This window comes from Pollachius pollachius (genome assembly GCF_949987615.1).
Source record: "Pollachius pollachius genome assembly, chromosome: 15".
NCBI classification, from domain to species: domain Eukaryota; kingdom Metazoa; phylum Chordata; class Actinopteri; order Gadiformes; family Gadidae; genus Pollachius; species Pollachius pollachius.
In genome coordinates this window covers 15,782,720-15,804,217 of record NC_136948.1, presented here as the reverse complement: position 1 = coordinate 15,804,217, position 21,498 = coordinate 15,782,720, and the positions used below count along the sequence as shown (strand labels likewise).

The 21,498-nt window shown below is 45.2% G+C and overlaps 2 protein-coding genes across 3 annotated transcripts in view; both read right to left on the bottom strand.

The window, feature by feature from the left end:
* Positions 1-13,681, bottom strand: part of LOC307087056 (palmitoyltransferase ZDHHC14-like) — a 37,759-nt gene extending 24,078 nt beyond the window's left edge. For both annotated transcript variants that reach the window (XM_079752481.1, XM_079752482.1), the window contains exons 1-2: positions 13,258-13,681; positions 12,341-12,634 (exon numbers count right to left, since the gene is read on the bottom strand). In XM_079752481.1, coding sequence (XP_079608607.1) covers positions 12,341-12,634; positions 13,258-13,298 — 335 coding nt within the window. In that variant the 5' untranslated portion in view covers positions 13,299-13,681. The remainder of the gene's footprint in view (positions 1-12,340; positions 12,635-13,257) is intronic.
* A 2,858-nt stretch (positions 13,682-16,539) lies between these two features.
* Positions 16,540-21,498, bottom strand: part of LOC307086939 (AT-rich interactive domain-containing protein 1B-like) — a 41,406-nt gene continuing 36,447 nt past the window's right edge. The window contains exons 14-16 of the mRNA XM_079752286.1: positions 20,519-21,236; positions 19,960-20,090; positions 16,540-19,630 (exon numbers count right to left, since the gene is read on the bottom strand). Of these exons, the coding sequence (XP_079608412.1) occupies positions 17,741-19,630; positions 19,960-20,090; positions 20,519-21,236 (2,739 nt within the window). The 3' untranslated portion in view covers positions 16,540-17,740. The remainder of the gene's footprint in view (positions 19,631-19,959; positions 20,091-20,518; positions 21,237-21,498) is intronic.

The following is a 21,498-nucleotide window of genomic DNA, read 5'->3' as shown; positions in this document are numbered from 1 at the left end:
TATTTCTCTGAAGACTTTGGTCCAACAGCGGAGAAGGAGATATGGTATGCGGGGGAGAGTGGAAGTGGTGGCATTCCTGGAGAGAAATGGGGGGAACTGACTGAGCATATGGCAGCCATGTGGTTCCATCGATGACTCAAGAGAATAACAAAAAATATATTTTTAATAATTGTGTCTGGGTTTCGTAATTATAGTGCGTTATCCTAAGTAGGGCTGGGAGATTTGGCCTAAAAAAACTCTAAATTTTTCAAACTAATCGACACCTTTTGATTTAAACCAATTTTCTGTTTCTCTCTAAATAGCTGAAAATACCAAAAATATGGTCCATCTTAATTCACCCCTGTTTTCTACTGTAAAAATAGGGGCCACATCTTTTGCATTGCAATATGACACCGCATCTTGGATCACCTGCCACCCAGGCCCTTTCCAGTCTGGGTCTGAGTCTTGAACAAGGTTCAAAACGCTGCCGCTTTTATCACCGTTACTGAATAAGACCTCAATTTAGCGTAAACAGAAGTAAAATCCAATGTTTGTGTTTGCAAGTCTCCAAAAACAACACGTTGTTTGCCTGTTGACAGCGGCTTCACTTGGTCTTCAAGGCCGAACAAATTGGTGTGGTCTAGAACTTTAATACATCTTGGTTTTGCCGGTTTGCCGTCATTTCACAAACCGTTGGAAAATAAAAATCCAAATGAATCTATTAAACCGAAACAATCGCCATTAAATAGTGGCGTACATTAAATAACATAACATAAGCGCATTCTTCAGACAATGGATTGCACCCACTAAGGCTTCCCTTCAATCCTGCAGCGACAGAGGTGATTCAATCCAGTATAGAATACTGTCTCTCAGAGGGGATGCAGCCTGCTGTACAGGATGATGACTTAATGACATGGAACAAAAGATGAGCCAGGTAGCTGGAAGAGGGTGGACGGCTGGGGAGGAGGAAGAAACCTTTCCCATTATGATAATGTTCAGCGCTGAGCTGAGAAATGCCAGGGATGGGATGAAAGCCATTTACTGTCCATCACAAAGCACTTACGGACTCAATCTGCCATTGGGCCATACATTGATCAATGTTAAGTATCAAGTCCTTTGAATGGAGCGCTGAATCGGCACCGCCGTCTTTGTGGTATTGACCGTGGACGAAGGGGTCAATACTAGGGCAAAACCACATTCAAGGGGGCAACTTTCTCATCTCCTCATCACGGTTTGATTGTACGACAGAGAGCCGGTGAACTTCGGACGACTTGGTAACCAAACAGTTCTGTTTTGCAGGTGAAATACAAAGTCACTCTATTAATTAAATGTAATGGGTCGCAATGACATTAAAACGCTTTTTTCCAGCCTTGCGTTTGTTTGGTGCTGATGGATGCAACACAACATCCCGTCCAGATGGTTGCACCTTGGGTGGCCGCTCACAACTGCTATTGTGTGCCAAGACCTGAAACTCTCTCACCAACTACGCCAAGTTATATATAGGACTGCTATTTTAAACTGTGCCAACTATGGCGGCAAACATCGATCCATTCTAATATGTATTGCAAATAGGTTTGGGAAAAGGAGAAGTTCTTAGAAGAGCACATTTGCGGGATTGGAGCCTCTGTTTAGCCACAAACATTCTAACCTGAGATGTGAACCATCAAAAGGATGGAAAAAAAACTATAAACATGATGGCATCACAAGGGTTGAAGAAGGGGTTTCTCAAAGGGCCTGTGTCTTGCGGAGGATAAACAGATGACAGTCACCCATGGTCCAGCACTTGCTGGCATGTCTTCCAGCGCTAGAGTGCCTGTACTCCATTGAGACACATAGCAGTAATCCAATACACCTTATTAAACGCTGTTGGCAGTGTTTCCCCTCGATTTTTTTTAGCAGTGGTGCTGTGAGTTGGTAAGCAAGCAACGCTAGGGGGGTGCAGAGGCATGCCCCCCCACCCCCGGATTGATCTTCCAAATATGACATAACAACCAACAGAGTCAAGGTATCTGCTGAGACCAGATGAATGTGCCTTGAACTTGGCAATTTTTTCCAGCAGCGGAGGTGCGCTGCTGCTTAATGCATATAGGGGAAACACTGCTGTTGGTCTGATAAATATGCCATTAAACAGTGTGCACATCAGAGCATGAATGAAACAAGCACTTCTTATTCTCACTTGCTGACTACTAATGTATTCTGAATGTGGATTTAAATTAATTTAGCTTTCTTTTTCACTCTCTTTAGGTTGAACATTCAAAAATGATGAATGCAATTTAAAGTTTGTTAAGAGAACATCATAATCAGGAATAAACTTAACTGAAGTCCTTCACGCCAATAAATGGTCTCCAATATGTTCAATTAAAGGGATTGGAGCCAATCCTGCTGTCCACATCTGGGGGGGGGGGGGGGGGGGGGGGGAACAAACCGCTGGGATGCCTGGGACATCAGCAGGAGGATTCATGCAGCACGGCATAAATGCAGCAAAGACACATCTGTGATTGTTGACACTGGTCTGGAGGTCGTTGGGTTTCTTCCTAAACAGCGTGCACTACTCGGTCTTGAGCTAAGTGCACATTCCTCGGGTGCACATTGGCTAATTGGGCTTCCAATTGTTAGAGGTTCATGTCTGCCCTACTGCCTTTCTTCATCACTGGGTTACACAAAGATTAACCAAGGCATTCTGGACAAGTCGTGTAGCCCGGCACCGGATACATCTCTTCACACAAGTCCATCATTTTGCTCTAGCACCTGGCCTTATTTGAAGCGCATTTATTATTCCCTCTTTTCATATCATGATAATGATGTAACAAACATTGGCAGAATTCCATTTAAGTGACTGCAAAGAGATTGGCAGCTATCGATATCAAGCTGTGTTCCAAGAGCGGCAGAGCTATGCAAGCTGTGTCAAACTGCAGCAGCGTGTTATTATTATTTCCTGTTTGGTGTTTTAGTCGACGGCAATGTTCTTGCTGCAAGGTAAATAAAAATATGCTCTACATAAGAAAGTCACCTTTTAAGGTAAATACTGAGGATTTTCTTTGAATACCCTCAGAACACACAGCATAGAAGACACATAAACTTGAAATCTTTCTTTCAAAAAATGTGGCGAATCCGGGTAAGAAGAGACACTGAATATTTTAAGCCTCTATGATCGAAAGGGGACTCCAAAAGTTCACTAAGGCTTGTGCAAACTTTTGCCATTGGATCGTATATTGGCAATTGAAGCGATGATCAACTATTTGTTTTTCCTGCGCCAATAATAGGGCGATTTTAACTAACTTATTATGAGAACTTAGTCTATAAACAGAGCGCGTAGAAGAGCACTGTCTCCTTCAAAATATTCCCGTTGAGACTCATCTTCCGACAACGCAAAATAAGCTTGAAAGCATGCTTACATTCCTTCATAAAATGCCCCTTCATACTTCTCAAAGTGACTACCCAATCCCTGACGATCCCACTCCAGTTAATATTGAGTTTACCAAGAAGGAACTGGTTTGACAGGCTACACCTGGCCTACCTGCCTTTATAAAAGAATGCATCAACCATCATGATTACCAACAAAATGCAATAAGTGAATATTGTGTGTTCTGTGCATATTGAGTACTATTACTCGCACCCTGCTGTATAAAATAATATAATAGGAAAGGCATTACAAATGTAGCAGAGTAAAGAAATCCACTTAGCCACATTACACACTTTCCTTTCATCTGCTTGGTCAATCTGTCCCTCTTCAATCTGTCCTATGAACACTAAATTGCATTAATAATTGAGTAGCGAACAGCCAACAACAAAGCTTTGCCTGAAACAACATATTTAACCATTATCTCCAAGACGTTGATTTGGATGTTACAAACAGGAGTCAATCAGATGACAAGTCTCCATGTAAAGTTTAGTAAACTGCCACATGTTGCCGTCTCCAAGGGTTGTGATCACAGTTTATTTGCAGCACACCAAAGAAAATCCCTTTGGATCTGCATAAGCGGATAATGATCATCCACTATAACATGTAATCTAGGTAAACACTGCCGACGCATCAAGCACTTTAAGGATGCAGAAGCAGGCAGACGATTGTTTACAGATGACAACAGGCGGTGACGTTAATCAATTCTGAGAAGAGAGACTGTTTACCACCTCAACTACCAAGGCAGTTAGGTGTTGGAAGAGAAAATCCAGTGGAGAAGATGTGCACGTATTACATACTGACGGGGTGAGGTAGGTTGCTGCACTGAACCCATTTTAACCACAGACTAGCTTCGATTGATATGTGGTTGTGTTTTGTGAGGAAGACAAGCTCCAGTCTGCGTGCAAGATTCACATCAATTTTCATCAGCCACTTGGTTTGAAGAACAACTGTTCGGAAGAAACCCAATAGCCTCTCTTTTCATGCCTGTAAGGGGGTATTAAGGAGACACTGGATATGTCCCAGATTAGAATGTTATTTCCACTTTAGTGTAGTTAATATTAATTGGGGAGTTTGAGGGGCTTTGTTTCCATGGAGACTGACAATATCCAATGTCGGACATGGTGGATTTTGAAAGAAAATGTGGTTACCTTGGAAACAACCATTTGAGTCACTGTGAAAGGGTTTAAAGGGTGGGAAAGTGAGGAAAGACGCAAAGATATGCATCAGGATAATGATGGCATGTCATATATCACACTACCATCACTCTTCCGTCAATAAAGACACAGCCCAAATATTTAAATACATTTGACTAAACAAAAAAATAAAATAAAAAAAGACAAGTATTTTTAGATATATTTCCATTTGGGATTAATGGTAGTTTTCTTCTTGGAAACAATGTCTTATATGTATGCTTGATTAAATTGTCTTCAATTATTCATGTGTTGTAATGATGGGGACTGTTATCTGTCAACAAAATCTCTACTTGCCTGTTCACATCTGCCTTAAATTAAGAATACATATGAGCAGCTCTCCCTGGAGCCTGGTCCTATCTCCCATACAAATCATGCTTATACCATGGGACATTCTTCAGTCCCCTTGAATACAACATAGACCACTCTGAGCAGAAAACATGCAAATAAACACAGCATGGGCCGACTGATAAACGGATGCTTGGAGCCGGCTGGCTGAACTTCACTGACATACCTGAAACAGGGCAAGCACAGAACCACATTATTTTCCAAGGTCCTAATTTATTTTTTTATATCCTCGTAAAAAACAAATGTCTGGGTTGTCTGACGGGGTTTCCAAAAAGCATTTGTGAGCAGGGGATATAGTGGTCCATGCAGCAGCCTCTAGAGATCCAGCCTGGCACTGCTTAGCCTGATAATCATGTCCCAGGTGAAAAGGTAGGACCGCAGTAGTTCAAGGCTGGATAGGGAACCCCTGACATCAACTGTCATGACTAAACATCGTGACTATTAGTCCATTTACAACTTATTGCTACTCAGAGAAAGAAGAATAAAGAGAGAAGACTAAGCATTAGGCAAAAGTTCTAATTAATTGAAGATGCATTGGAATTCAAATAGATTATTAAATCAGTACCCTTTTTGTTCTAAACAACATGAAAATTCAACTTAATAAATCAACTATAACAAAAGTTAGAATTAATTAATAAAAACAACAGAGAGAGGCAGAACATATTTTGTACTTTTTGGCAAAGAGACAGAGGCAGGTAGATTAATTTTTTTATCAATAAAAAGCCTGCTGGTATAGAAGAAATTCAAACATTACTGTACACTGTAAACCGGCCATAATTTTTAACAGCTTTGAAATTGCTGTCTCAGCTACAGATGGAGACACTTGTAGATATATATATATATAGATATTGTCGGCTTTCTTTAATAAATGTATAGTCTAACTAATAGATTTGTGTTTGAGGATAACTATGAAAAATTCCCACAGATTACCTGGGATGCTTGGATTATTACTTACTTAGTATCAGGGGACTTTTGCAATCATCACTGCAGTAAATCAATCAATAAAACGGTTGACCTTGTTGTTTCACTTTGACACGATTGCATCTGAACAGAAAATTGATTTAAATTAAAATGAAGTTAAGGATTTCGGATGCCTTATCGAATTGCCGTCTTATAATAACTGGGCAGTTTGTATTTAATAAACAACATGCCAACTAAAAACTGGGCTTTAGAAAGAAAAAAAATAAGAAAAAAGGTTTAGGTCAGATTTGAGATTTTAAAGAGAGCAGAAAAAGTGCACGATTTTGAAACTAAACAACCAAAAACAAAATCCCTTCTTTTGTGCTCCCTCCCTCCAATCATTTCTCCACCATTGATATTTGTTGATTTGACACAGCTGTGATTAACATGCAAGAATAATTATCTGAACCATCAGGGAAGAGATGCCCTGGTCAGATATAACTTGTGGTCTAAATCTAAATTGGCTCGTACAGATGCAGTCAACGAGAAACTGATTTTCTCACAATACACTCATAGCAGATGGTTCATAAAATAACAGTGAGTTGCAGCACATTAAAAGGAGACAGCCTCAGATTTCAAATGGAACGAGATCTTACACACTACAATGGACCATGTGGGGAGATGTGAACTTGGTATTTGACGTTTGTGATAATTTCCTCTTTCAACAATCCAACTCTACCATACACAGTTGCCGGCATATATGATTCATATTGACATCAAACACTCTTTACAAGCAGTTGACTTCCTGCTGCTTACCTGCTAAATTCCTACTCTGCTTTACACTGTTATAACCCTTAGAGAGAAGCTAAAGTGAAAAGCTTAAGTCAATCGAAAATACCCTCAAGAGAAATAACCTGGAGAAAAGCATGAATACATTGTCTTCAAAGAACAGTCAAAAGTTTACTGTATAACAAAATCAACTTGATTTTATAACCTTATAGTCCCCATAACTTATTGAACTATATTTGGAGAGGCTTTGAACTTGTTTGACTGACCAAATAATTTCCAACAGTTCGATAGCGCACCCTGAAGCTGTCCCTTAGAAATCCAAGAGAGCTACATGCTGTATCACGCTACCTACTTTTAGCCTTGCGCTCAGGGCAGCTTTAGAGGCGATCGATATCCTCTGATCTACAACAACAAAGTCATTGAACATGTCAAACATTGAACATCCATCCATCCATCCATGCAATTCCTCCAATTCATTTTTGTATTGCGTCACTGAAAAGAGTTTCATGCAAAAGTCTACCCTGTAGAACCCAATATTACATTTTTAGATATGTGTAGGACATTATCAGGTGTCCATCTATTAGATCTTTAGAGTGTAGCACACAGGTTGGACTTAATCTAGATTGATGACAGCACAAGTGCACTGAACCTGACTAATGAGTCCATAGGCGGGTTGATAAGAAGCAAATATAAGGAGTGTTATGTCAGGTGCATGGCAGGGGTTGACACTAAGGTTTTGAGAGCACTTGCCCATAGGGCAAGTACAGGTCATGTTCGCCTTGGCCGAATGTCATGTTCACTTGCCCAACTTAAAAACAGACTCGGCTTGGTGAACTTTCACTCTAGACCTCACTTTCATAACAGGTTTGATCAAAACTATTGAATTGCACTTAGTGACTCTCAAAATAACATGAAAGTTCTTTAGAAGTCATTAGAAACTTCGAAAACAATGTTTGGATCCACTACCGAGACGGTAATATTTGGCACAACAAGTGTTCTTTCATACCCTGCCCTTTTACTAAATACTTGCCTAGTCTTGCCAACCCCTCTACCGCAGCCTCAAGTACCTCAATCTCGACCTACATAACCTTTCAACACAGTCACTGACCCAGGCAGTGGGGATGTGCAAATGCTGTTTGACAAACATAGGCGATACAAGGGTGAAGAATAGGACGTTGGCTATTCATGGAAAGGAGGAGCCGTTGGAGAGGCAGATAGCAGGAATTGATTCCTGCTTTGACTGATGACTGGTGACAGGTCTTCCCTGTTGCCACCACAGGAAAACAGACAGCAACAGGAAAGCGACCTGTGAGGAGTCAACATCATGGCCAGAAAACGGTAAGCTCCCTAGTCAAACAACATACTTGTGGCTGAGTTCAAGGGTATGTGTAACAGATCAGGTTAATTGTTATGACTCAGTTATTCACTCACTGTTTGTCCTCTGACATTATTTTCTTAAAATAGGATTAATAGAAGAACAATATAGCAATAATATGGTAATCTCTCTTTATTCAAAGAGAAGACATCTGAAAACACCCTGCAATTCCACATGACCAGTTGAGCTCATTTTTAAACCACCAGCCTAACAATCTTTTTGGGAACAATTAAACAACAATCCACGTCATTACTGTAGCAATACAGGAAGCAGGGTTGTTATTGTAGACAAGAAAGTATTGGACCACTGGTCCTGTTTGTCTCCAAGGGAATCATGTGTACCATGGGTGTGGCCACTGTTGAAAACACAAGGAGAAACACCAAGATCTTTCGCAAGAGTTTGCTTTTTGGACATTCCAAAAGAGGAAAGAAAGAAAAAAATAACCAGACGTATTTAGCCCTTCCACATGGAGGGAATATTGTTTTGGTGCACTGTGCAGAACTAATGCATAACAAGGAGTAAGCGGTTACTCTTTGCCCAATCAATTGGGCAAAGAAATTGTCTGACTAAAATAAGCTATGGCCTTGGGTCATAGCTTATTTTAGTCAAAGCAAATGGAATCAAAACACAATCTGAAAAATAAATTCAGGGCTGATTTTCCCTTTTATTGCAAATCTTCCTTCAGACTTACCAGTGGCTGCCAATAGGTGATTTAAATAATTTAAATGACGATCAGATACCTAACAAGTACTCGAGTCACAAAATCTCAAGTCCGAGAATGTTGTCTAGTCACCATAGCATGAGTACAATGTTGTGATCGCTTATTGCCAAGGGACAATAAATATGATTTTTAATATCTGACATCCGAGTCCAAATCATGCAGTCAGTCCTCGAGTTCCATTGATGTCACAAGTCATGACAATGAGCAGTGACATGTGCTGATATGAATCTGATGTGCCCTGAGGTTGGGAAATGTTGGCCTACCGGGTCCCAAAATATGTTATCTATTAAGTTATACACGTTAGTATTGATCATCTAACAGCATCGAGCAACTTGCTGCTGACGCCCTCTCCTTTGTCATTCCTTACGTGTTTTTTCACTGCAAAGCTTAAATCACTTTTTCAAAAAAAGTAAATGCTAAGCTTTTGGTCGATTCTAATCGCATGCTTAGAATCGAATTAAAGAGGTTTATAAACTAAGGCTGATATACTGGCCAAGTAGGCACACAGTCAGGGAATCGTCCTACTCAAGATGCAGTTAGAGGTTTAGTAACCGCAGGAAACGTGTGGGTATAGAGTGGGTGGGGTTGGAGGAATACCAAAGTAATAATCTCACATGCCTGCAAATAACCACTGCAAAAGACTACCCTTCACACATCGAGAAAGCGGTTACTTCCTATGAGTATAAACCTTGATTAAAATTTGAGGATTGCACAACACCAGATGAACTGTGTCAAGGGCAGAGAGAAACATTGCTCTTCTGCAGCAGGAATTATTATTCGGTCTCTCCCATGACTGGCATAATGAATGAGACTGTTGTGGCTAACCACCTTCAAAACACACTAAACAATGGTCAACATCATATTCGAAGAAAACAGGAATGGAAAGAATGTGCCTCGTTTATTTTCCTCCTTCAGTAGCACATTTGAGCTGGATCGGAGGGGAACAAATGATGTTAGATGAATAGCTGTTGAAGAAAGGAAGCAAAGCTATTTTGTTATATGGAAAATCGACTTGTCTGAACAACAAAAAAAAACAGTGACTGCTCGGTATCGCAAAAGGCCTGGTTATTTCCTGCACGTCCTGACAGATTCCGTGCCTATTTATCTTCAATTTCTTCACACAATTAAGACTGATAACAAAGGGCCATTCAAATTGGTCGTCCATCAACATTGACACATGTAAGCCCTACTCTGAGTGTTGCAGAACTGTCACAGCCTCGGATTGATGACTAAGGCCCTACATTTCACTTGCTTAATTATTTTCAGATGCTTCTCAGACCAAAACCACTCATCTCCCTCACGCATCTCTACATGCATATCTCAGGGATTCAGAGGCTTAAATGTTCCACAGTGCCTCAGATCACAAGCACTACACATATTTACAAGACTGAATTTTTCACCACGCATGGGGAGCAGGGTAATGTGCAACGCATGGGTGTCTGAGAAGTCATTAACAGAATAATAATAGATAGGTCTGCTGCAGTTAGGCAGGCTTGCATGGACGCACAGCCAAAGCTGTTGCAAATAATTAGTCAATAGCAATATGAAAACCATAGTTCCAAAACAGAGGTCGTAGAAATCACTCAATTCTAAATTCATCCAATTGGGAAAAAGAATATGTTAATGTGTGTGGGAAAACGTGCCGGACACTACATTTTGCATTTGTTTGCCGGAGAAGCACTCATTCATCAAAATAAGAATATGCACTCTCATACACATGGTCTAAGTAACGGATGAGAAGCCATTTCCCACTGGGCTGACATCTGGAGGGGTGAGCCAAAAAACATGTCTAATCGAAACACATTACAGTTAATGGCCATAGAAAACAGTGTGTGCAGGTCTGCTGACTATCAGCCTGTCCGCTAAATGTCTCTGCTCAGCAGACGGGTGCTTTGCAACCAGGGAGACAGTCCGTAGGGGGGAGTCAGGAGGTCTTCACTGGCCTGCAGAGATAGGGTGGGCAGGGGATTGAAACGGGTGCAGGACAGCAAAGAGAGGAAGAGTTTTCCAAAGCACCATGTCTAAGCAATGTCCCCTGTAGTCAAAACAAAGCACATAGCACACAAGTCCCCAGCCCTGCTGGCTATACAGGCTACAGCAAGGGGTTTGGGGGCGATTTAGGAATCATCTTTTCCTCCGCACAGTGTTGGACTTAGCGGGAGGTTGGCCCAGCTGGCTGGTCTTCGACTCGGGTTATGTCGGTATCTCCTCCAAGGGGACAATGCATTGAAAGCTAAAGTGGTCCAGAGGTCAGTGTTGATTGAAAAGTGGAGAATACCTCCGTTATCAATAATGCACAGAGGCTTACCGACCAACTAACTGATAGTGGTTTGGTACAGAGTACAGTACTGCTGTCCCTTCATATATACAGGGATAGGAGAAAAATGTCGGACATTAGACATGCAGCCACTGATTGGACATGTCTTTGCATGTCAATAGCTTTCTGGGCTCTGACATGCTTTGTCCTGATAAGAGCAGGATATCAGTTGTATTGGGCAACACATAGTATTACAAAGAGAGTCTTATCTGTCAAATGAATGGGGATTCTCAGAGACAGACACAGAGACAGAGTGATTAGTCAGGGCTAATGCAGAGTGACAGCAAAAGGTGCAATCTCTTGTGATACAATCCAGCACTAACAATCGGGTCAGTCTGTCTTTCCACACGTACAATCATGTGCTCATACCACAAAGGGACAATTAGCGACGTCCCAAAGTGACAAATTGCAGGTTGGAGTTCACACGAGGAGAGGAAAGCACCCTCTGATGATCAACCTCGTCCCATGTCTGTGTTTGTGTGTGTTTGGGGAACCATATGAGGAACCTAGAAGAGTATTTAAGAAAGAGCACATGTGGATAGACACATGCACAGTGTAGGTTACCAATATTGGCTTCTTAAATCACAAGCATGTGACCAATAAAGCTTAAGTCTGGTCAAACTTGTGACAAGGATGGCAAACTTAAATTGAATGTGATCTGATATTTCACAAAACGTTTTTCAATTACTTGCTGAACTACCTCTTGTAATCTATATCATGTTAAGAATATTCCAGTAATAATCTCCTGTTAAACTGAAAATGTGATGGCACTAGCTGTTATTTTATAGAAATTACAGTTAACAGAATATGACATAATGTAACACAGGGTTGATGGAAGGAAGTTTCCTGAGATAATTTTGATTAGAAAATACGTATGTATGGTTGATTGGCTTTCTGGTTAATATATGGTGTCATCATCATCGCAAGGTCACCCTGAAAATGTGTAGTAAATAAACAAACAATCTCCTCTACATGCCTTAATGTATGAGTCTAGTGAAACTGTGCGAAATAAATGTAAAAGTTACCAGACTATCCATCAAGAGCCGAACTTGGCACGCAAAGGATTGCACTGTGAGTTACAGCTACAGTGTACAGCTATACATCACTTTCTCAGAGCACTGAAAATTCTGAGTTACCATCTGGCCAAATGTTGTGAAATACTGGCAATGTGTGGAGGAGGCTAGAGATGCATAGACTATAAGCCTCGGCACAAAGGGGATGGGATGTAGAGCTAGGTATACAATTCAGGAAAAGGAGAAAGCAAAAACATACAAGTCAAGGGAAATGGAACGAGACATATCATGCACGTTATACTCACTCAAACGTGAAGAAGAGTCCACAAGTGACCAGGATGAGGACCAGGGTGAGGTAAAAAACGCCCGTCTGCCTGGCCATCATAATCCTCCCATTGCAATAAAATTTATTCCTCCCGGGAAAGGACTCCCATTTCCTCTTCTTTGGGGTCTTCTTCTTGTAAGGGATCTCCATCGGGGTGGAGGTGCGAGTGTTTATCTGGCTGTACTCGCAGTCTCTCATGGACTCGGGAAGCCCGAGATGCATTAAAACAAACACAAACCCCCAGAGCGGAATGGGTCCAGCAGCAGTTGTATCTCTATCAAGAGGGGGGGAAACAAACAATGGACACCTGAGACGTGTATACCGAATAGTGCAACTTATGTGCTCGGTGTAGTTTAGTTCAACCTCGATATGTTCTTTCTCTATTATCTAAATCCAACTTCGACTATGACGTCTCCGCGTTAGAAGAGACCTGCCTTAACAAGGAAGCAGTCTTCGCCAGATGTTCAAACTACCATAAAAGAAAGTTCTGCTTCTCCTTGCTAACTTGGCAAAAGTTATAAGAAAGTACCCAAATGTGACATGTTGTGCTAGTTCAGACAGGCTTGTCTGTTTGCTAATGACCGTGATAAGGGTGTCGCTAGCCTAGCTATGGTGTCATTCTACGGCTAGTAGTGGCACATTAAAATAAGTTAGCAATAGCACGGCGGACCACTTGTTATCAGGACGAGCCGATGAGGGAGGCTAGCCGCCGCCCACACTGTCCTGTACTATTCACACTGAAATACCTACATTAACCGGCACATTACGCTCTTAAGCCTTCAACTGTGGGGTCAATCGCATAGCTCTACAGGCCAGCGTGTCACATCGCGGCTTCGACGTCCCGCCGCGGCTCCTGACTCGCGGCGGCGGTACGCCCGCTTGAATCGCCGACCTTACCGAGAGCAAAGTAGTCGTCGCGCAGGGCTGTTGTCACGCATGTACTCCTTTCGTTATCCAGGTTTGTTCCGTGCCACGGAGTAGATGAAGAACAACACCATTTCCAGGGAAGTGAAAGAGAAAACTGTTTGGAAACAGTTGCTTGTTCGACCCGAAAAAATAAACAGACTCTTCCTCAAATGAGCTCGACCATCCCGGCGTGTAGTCGCCGAGGCACTGGAGCTCACAATACGAAGGAACGGGAGCTATGTGTGTACAAGTGTTTCCCAATCACACACGTAGAGATGTCTTCACCCCCCCACATTTCCAAACCAATCTCCTCAGATAAGTCAAAGCATTTCCAAAGGAAGCCTAAAAAACGAAGGCCCTCCGATCACATTGTTCGAATCGTTTACATTACAGCCTGCAGAACGTGCAAACAACAAACGGCAACATCGGCACACACACCAGACCCCTCCTTGCCAGCTCCGCCCCCGTTTATTTCTCCAAAGGGTGAAGTCACTGTGGTGTGTGTGTGGGGGGGGGGGGGGGGGGGGGGGGGGGGGGGGGGAGAGAGAGAGAGAGAGAGATGCAAGAGCATGGCATGTATGAGGTTATCATTCATTATTAATAAGAATAATGAATATAACCATTCGGTATTCGCATGTATTGCGAAACGTCTTTCGAAGGATATCAGTCTTTTCATTATAATCGAGTGAACAAGGACAATTGAATATGCATCATGATTGTCAGGGGGGGTTAAGGGCAATATTACAAATATTTTTTGACAATATTTGTCAAAATATAACACTATGAATAAGAATAATAAGTCAAAGTTAGATCAAACTAATAGTGCATATATTTCAGCTTTCTTTAGACCGTTTCCGTTCAGGATTTTTTTATTTTATTTTTTCAGACTCGGGGCGGGGGGGCAGCGGGGTGGCCAACCTCTGACCAGGGGTGGCCATGCCCCCCCTGGCCCCCATGTGGCTACGTCCCTGATAATTAGTATAATTAATAATTATCTTGATCCCTAAACTCAATGGTGCCGTTTCCAGGGCTCCCTATAATGTTGAACATATGATCATTGCTTCTCTCACACACACACACACACACACACACACACACACACACACACACACACACACACACACACACACACACACACACACACACACACACACGCAAAGGCGCACATCTTAAACACTCACATGCCTTTTGGTCCACGACACTCTAAAGTCCCTAAAGCCATAATAACCCTTCTCAACGAATGGGGCTTAAAAAAATCCCACGAAATGTCACAAATCCCAGCCACTGGGTTCATGCGTTTTTTACTCTTTTTTTACACCGAAGTAGCCTAGGACTACGTGGATCTAGAATTTCCTGTATGTGTGTAATTGTTGAGATGTAACGCCTGAAACAAAGGGTACACTACATCTGCACAACATAGAGGAACAAAGTGGGACCCAATCTAGCTGAAACCAATGTTGGCAAAACTGATGCTGTTGAGGTGGTTGGCAAGCCCAAGGGAGCACAAATGAAAAACCATTAAGTGTCTGCGTGTACTCTGTGTGAAATGAATACACTGGCTGACATTAATTGTGTCATTGAAAAATGAAAGCAGCTTCACAAACACACCCACCCACACACACACGCACACACGCACGCACGCACGCACACACACACACAAACCAGCATTAATACACAACTCCCACACAGAGGGCACACATGCACCACAGACAGGTTCACAGGCAGCGATTGCCATTAACCAGCACTCATTCATCCACCTACGTTGCCACGGTGAGAGGCGGAAAGTGGGGTTGCCAGAGGTAGCCAATCAGGGCGCCAGCTTCCATTCAGCCACCACATCCATCCTTTGAAAGGGCTCGATGACTCAGCTCGTGGGAGCCGCGGGAGTGTGGGAGACGCTCACCCGCGGATGACTGCAACCTCCAGCGGTGCAGCGGCAGAAAACATGCACAGCAACACGCCTCGCATTCACATAACAACAACCCACATGCTTGGAGGAATCCGGGGAGTTTGGGCTATGAATGTGTGCTTTGTCTGCATATTTGCAAACAAAACAAAAGGCAGGCAAACACATGCATGTACGGATACAAAAGCACGCATAGACACATAGGGACTAGACACATCATGATGCCCCCTGCCTACAATGTAGGCCTTCAGTGAGAATGCCGACCTCACTTCAATGCAAAGCTTTCTGAGTTGCGGTATGACGAAAGCTGTAGCAACAATGATTAGTGACACAATGACAGAACTGATAATAGCAGGACCAGCTTCCACCGCCTGTGTGTGGAAGGTGTGTACATATGGGTTGTGTTAATCGCAACATTTGAAAATAAGATTTGGAATGAGGGAATAGACCAAGAAGGCACCATATTTTAATTATATCCCTGCACCCGTGCAGCCTCGCCCACTGACAGAACAATCATATCTTCTATCCCAAACATGAGACCATGTATACTGCCAGTAAGGGTACTGTTAACTACTGCCTTTAAATAGGACATGAAGTTCCTCTGCCAAAACTTCCCTGGCAGTGGAATGGGGAGAGGGAAAGAGAGAGCACATTCTATGTAGAGGAGTAATAGAAATACAATTAAAGCAAGTCTATTTAAGCAAGGAATAAGAATGAAAGCAATGTTTGAATTGCAGCCATTTTAAGTATGCTTGCTGCAAACAGGAGGTGAATGATTACAGGCATTACACTACTACAGCTGCAGTAAGCTACGTATAGAGCTTATTGAAAGTGTGTGAAGCTGTTGTTACACTCTGGCTGTTAGTTCAATACAACTACACAACTGCATGTGCATAGTCAATGGTGGCCCTACAAATAATTTAAGACATAAAACTACAATATGATTGCCCAATTGTAGAATACTTTACAACATGTTGTTGCTATGGCTATAGGAGATTTCTAAATACAATTGTTTTAATTTCTTTCTTCCTTTCCTTTTGTACACCGACCAAAAGAGATTTACATAATCTTATGCTTTACTCTGGACTCTAAGGGGCCTCACGTCACATGAAGTGCATAACCAAACAACCTCAACCATGTCTGTGACTAACTGAGGTGGCACTTAGAAATGGTTCTGTGAAATAAGAGCCAGGTCAGCCAGCAGTAAATTATGTTTTATTGGCCTAGGATTGTCTGGACACAATGCAACGTCCCCCAGTGCTTAACGATGGTCATCGTACATTTATTTTGTGACATGTGCAGCACAGAGTATAAATATGTATCTTGAATAAAAGAGAGACACTTAGTCATATGAAAAAAAGGCTTTTTTTGTTTTTTACAATGAGCATTTTCACGTTTTCTTTTTTGAGCATTGTCTAAGTTAAAAAATATGCCCACTGACATGAATGGAGGACATCATTGAGACAGTAATGTGTTGAGGTTTCTCATGTTTCACCTCCATTAGTGATCTCCCCAGACTCAAACCTGGCACTTCCACATTAAATTTTTACCAAAGCGATTGTTTTCTCAGCTATAATACAATGCATTCAGAGTTATGTTTTTTGTGTTTTACATTGAAACATCTTCTACTATCAGCCATGTTCAAATATTTGACCCCAATTACAAAATATGTATAACAATAACAAATCTTACCAATAATAAAAGCTTTTTGTTATAATAGTCAGAAAGTCCCATCTCTCGCTTTTCTTGATTGTAAGATTGAAAGGAACAATGTGTGACCAATGTACAACGGTCTATATACATAGTGAAGAAATAATGCAGACAAACACAGGTGCTGAGGAAACGCAAAGTTCATTTGTGAAAAAGCTGAATGAGGCTGTGACGGAGCAATTAGACATTTTTTCACACGGTCCATGATGTCGAATGGCTGGTGTTACACTGCCACCTCATGGCCTAAAGCGCACACTGCGTATATTCGCCACAGTTCCACACCCGGTTGCACTTCGAAAGCAACCACTTTAACACGAGTCCTATTGCACGATGTTATCTTCCAGCGATGGAGACATAAAGAATTCGGTTGAAAAAGGTTAGTGTTTTTCATCCAAGAAGAGGTGGTGGAAATGTCCTACGACTCTGCAATGTCACGATTTAAATATTCTCCATAACAAAAAGTGATGTGTATCGTAGCGTTTATAAAACCCAATAACATCTCGTAAGACTTGAACGAACCACACGAATCAGCACCAATACTATGGTGGCAGCTTTGGCTGAGAAAAGTAAACAAACAAAAACAAAACATAAAACCTTAAATAATAGTTCATCCAACGACAGCAGGTATTAAATATTTGTATTAAAATTAGTTTTCAATTCCCAAAAAAACAAATCTTCTGGGGGCCCACAGTATGTACATATATAGAGATTTTTTTTTTATACGAGGATACTTTATTAAAAAAACAAACAGACATTTTCTCCCATTTGGTTTAAATACAATTAGAAAAAGACCACACAAAGGGCGACGCCTGTCGCACATCCCGAACTCGCTAGTCGCTAGTCCTGTCTTTCCTCCTGTCATAACTTCCCGTAGTGGAAGAGTACTTGGCAGACGATGGCCACCACGCCAGCGTTGAGCACGGCGGAGATGGAGATGTCCAGCAGCCGGCTCTCGTACAACGCCAACTCCCCCTTGTTCTCCTCCACCCTGGCCATGGCCAGCAGCCCCCTGGCCGCCCGGCACATCATGTTGACGCTCGGCGGCTCCAGCGGGGCGTGGCCCATGTGCAGCAGGCTGTGGGGGTTGTGCTGGTACTGGGCCATGCTCACGCCGTCCTCCAGGAAGCCCACCAGGTTCCCCACGCTGCCCTTCTGCATGGCGATGACCCGCGCGGCCGCGGGTTCCCCCTGGGCCAGGTGGGACAGGACGGCCACCGCCATCTCCCTGTACACCTGGTGCTTCCTCTGGCCCACGTAGCGCACCAGCGTGGAGTAGAGCTTCTCCTGGCGGCTGAAGGGCGGCGTGGCCAGCAGCAGGTCCACGTTGCCGTCCTGGATGCTCAGCTTGCACAGGCACTCCAGCGCCAGCCGCTGCGGGGTGAGGTGCGAGCTGGGCGGGGCCGAGGGGAAGGGGTCCCGGGCCTCGGCTGACGGGCACACCATCCAGTGCAGCAGGCCGTCCAGCACGGGAAGGCAGACGGTGTCCGGGTACGCCGAGAGGTCCAGCTGGCCCGAGACGTTGGCCAGGGTCACCATGGCGTTCTCCCTCAGGGAGCCCAGGCACTCCCACCACCACTCCTCCCGGCCCGAGGACAGCCCCGGCTCCTTCGGCTCCTCCCGCGGGTGGGCGGCGGGGGGCGAGCGCTTCCTCTCGGGGTGCTGGTGGTGGAGGAGGAGGAGCCGGCCCAGCAGCAGGACCAGCGCCGGGTGCCGGGACATGTCGCCGTCGTTGCCGGGGACGAAGGAGAGGCTGCGGACGATGTTGGAGACGCAGAGGCAGCGCCTGGCCAGCGACTCCTGCCAGGCCGAGGTGGTGTAGAGCGAGGGCTCGTCCAGGCAGCGCGGCTCGTCCTCCAGCAGGGTGATGCCGTCGCGCTCCCCGTCCGGGTGCACCCTGAAGGGGTAGGAGGGCAGGGAGCGGGCGGGGTGGGCGTGGGAGAGGGCGTCCACCCTGGCGCACAGGACGTCGTCGATGGTGGCCGTGATGCGCTTCCTCGACGCCGGGTCGCTCGCCTCCTCCGTCTCGCCGCCGCCGCCGCCGCCGCCGTCGGGCTTGCCGGCCGTCAGCTTGGAGGCCGGGCAGGGGGAGTCGCCGCGCGGCTCGAAGTGCGTCTGGATGTGGGCGGTGGAGTCGCCGCCGCCGGCCTGCCAGTGGAGCAGGCCGCTGGTGAAGGAGGTGACGTGGCCCAGCGTCTCCGTCAGGTCCACCATCAGGTCGTCTTTGGGGACGATCTTGAGCGGGAGCTTGTCGTACTTGCTCGCCTGTTTAGGCCTGGGCTCCTGCTCTGCGGCGGGCAGCTCGGCTGTCTCCGATTTGCACTCTGCCTTGTTTTCGCTCGCCTCCCCGGCTCTCTTCTCCTCCTCCTCCTCCTTCTCCCCCTCCTCCTTCTCCTTCTCTACTTCTTCTGCCTTCTCGTCTGCCTTCCCTTCCTCCTTTGTGATCTCCTCCTCCACTTCTTCCTGCTTTTCAGGAGTCACCGGTGCCAGAGGCTCGACGGCGACAGGGAGATCCTCATCCGGATCAGCTGCTTGCTCCTCCATCGGCTCCGCCCCTGTAGCGGTCTCGGCTTCCGATTGGCTGTTGCCTTCTGCTTCTGGTTCGGGGCTGGGCTCTGCTTCCTGGTTTGGAACTGGCTCCAGCAGGCTCTTTTGGGCCACAGTACCGACTTCGTATTCCTCCAGAATGCCGAAGATCTCGATAAGACAGCGACGGAAGTGTTCCACGATGAGCTCCAGGAAACCTGGCAACTGGAGAGAAAACAAAATAAATTAGAAATTATTAAGATTCTGAATTTCATTCATAATTACTATACTTATGTTCTCAAAATGACTAATCTATTTATCACAATATATAATAACTGTATACAAATTGTTATTTTCATTATATTATGTATATGTAATTTATATGTTTATATGTAATAACACCCAATTTCATGTATCAAAATAGAATTTAAAACCGGTTATGCTCAGCACTAAAACTCTAACAACATAGAATTGAACAGGTCGTTTTAAACCCTGTTCTCAATGCAATACAAGTCTGTCAAAGGTATTGATGGACGAAAGGCCCCGCTGACTACCTGGGCCAGGTTGAAGGAGGCCACGGTGGCGTCGTCAAACAGCAGGATGTTGACCGTGTCCAGGGCCCACGTGCTCTCCGCCAGCAGACCCGACTTCAGGGACATCATCACACGCCAGGCCTCAGGGGTCCCTGAGGAGAGAGAGAGAGAGAGAGAGAGAGAGAGAGAGGGAGGGAGAGAGAGAGAGAGCGAGAGCGAGAGCAAGAGGGAGAGGGAGGGAGGGAGAGAGAGAGAGAGAGAGAGAGAGTGAGCGAGAGAGAGAGAGAGAGAGAGAGAGAGAGAGAGGGAGGGAGAGAGAGACAGCGAGAGAGAGAGCGAGAGAGAGAGATCAGAATGAGAATGTAATCAGCGCTGTAATGCAGGACACTAATTGGGTAAAGTAATTGTCGTTATTATGGATATTGTGGAAATAATTGTGGCTATTGCGGGCCATTTCTAGAAATGACCAGCTAATTAAACGCTAGTGTGACAAGGTGAGCGCTTATGTCAGCGTAGCTCCAGCCCTGTCTAAGACCCTGAACAGTAAAACAAAGGCCGTGCACGTCGTCCCGCCGCTCACCGGTGTCTTTGGAGGTGGCGTTGCGTCGGGGCTTCAGCACCGGCATGGTGGCCTCCACCGAGCCCAGCGGGTAGTTCAGGTCCCTCCTCAGGTTGGGCGGGAACTGCCCCAGGGGCCCCGCTCCCTGCATGCCGGGCCCCATCGCCATCCCCACCTTGTGCATCTTCATGCCGGACATGAAGGGCGCCTTGCCGGGCGACAGCCGCGCCTCCAGGGACCGCTGGAAGGCCCCCGGGCTGGGGGCCCTGGGCAGGTGGTTGGCCATGGAGGGGGAGTTGGGGTACGGCGAGGGGGGCGGGCGCGAGGAGAGCTGCTGCATGTGGCCCGATGGCGGCATGTAGGCCGACTGGCGGTGCCACTGCTCCGCGTCGTCCCGCCCCACGGGGCCGTAGGGCGTCATCTGGGAGGACGCGCCCGCGTGCCGGTTGCCGTACGGGTAGCCCATGTCCGTCCTGGAGGGCCACATGTTGGGGCCGTCGGCGGGGGGGCCCCCGCTCATCATGCCGTGGGGCCCGGGGCCCGAGGGGCCCAAGCGGTCGCGGGGGTAGGGGTAGGGGTACTGGCCCGGGATGGGCCTGCGCTCGGGGCCGGAGTAGCCGCCGGCGTAGTGGTTGTAGACGTCGGGCTGCTGGTTGGCGTATTGCATGGCGTACATGTCCCCCTCGTGCCTCTTGCTGGGGGGGCCGTACAGGCCCTCCATGGGCCGCTTGTAGCCCTGCTGGACCCAGGATGACACGTTAATCACACTGTGAGAGGCGTAATCCGAACTGGCGCTCAAAATGGATTCCGCTTGCATAACACGAAATGGTTCCAAGAGAAGGGGATAAAGTTAGGAGGACGTGTAACACTGATTAAACATAATATGTTGGAAATGTTCAATGGTGAGCCTGCCAGTGCGAACGACCTCATCATTATGTTGACGTCATGTCCCGACATTATTAAGAATGTTAATTTCATTTGGATGTAATAGCTGTTAAACA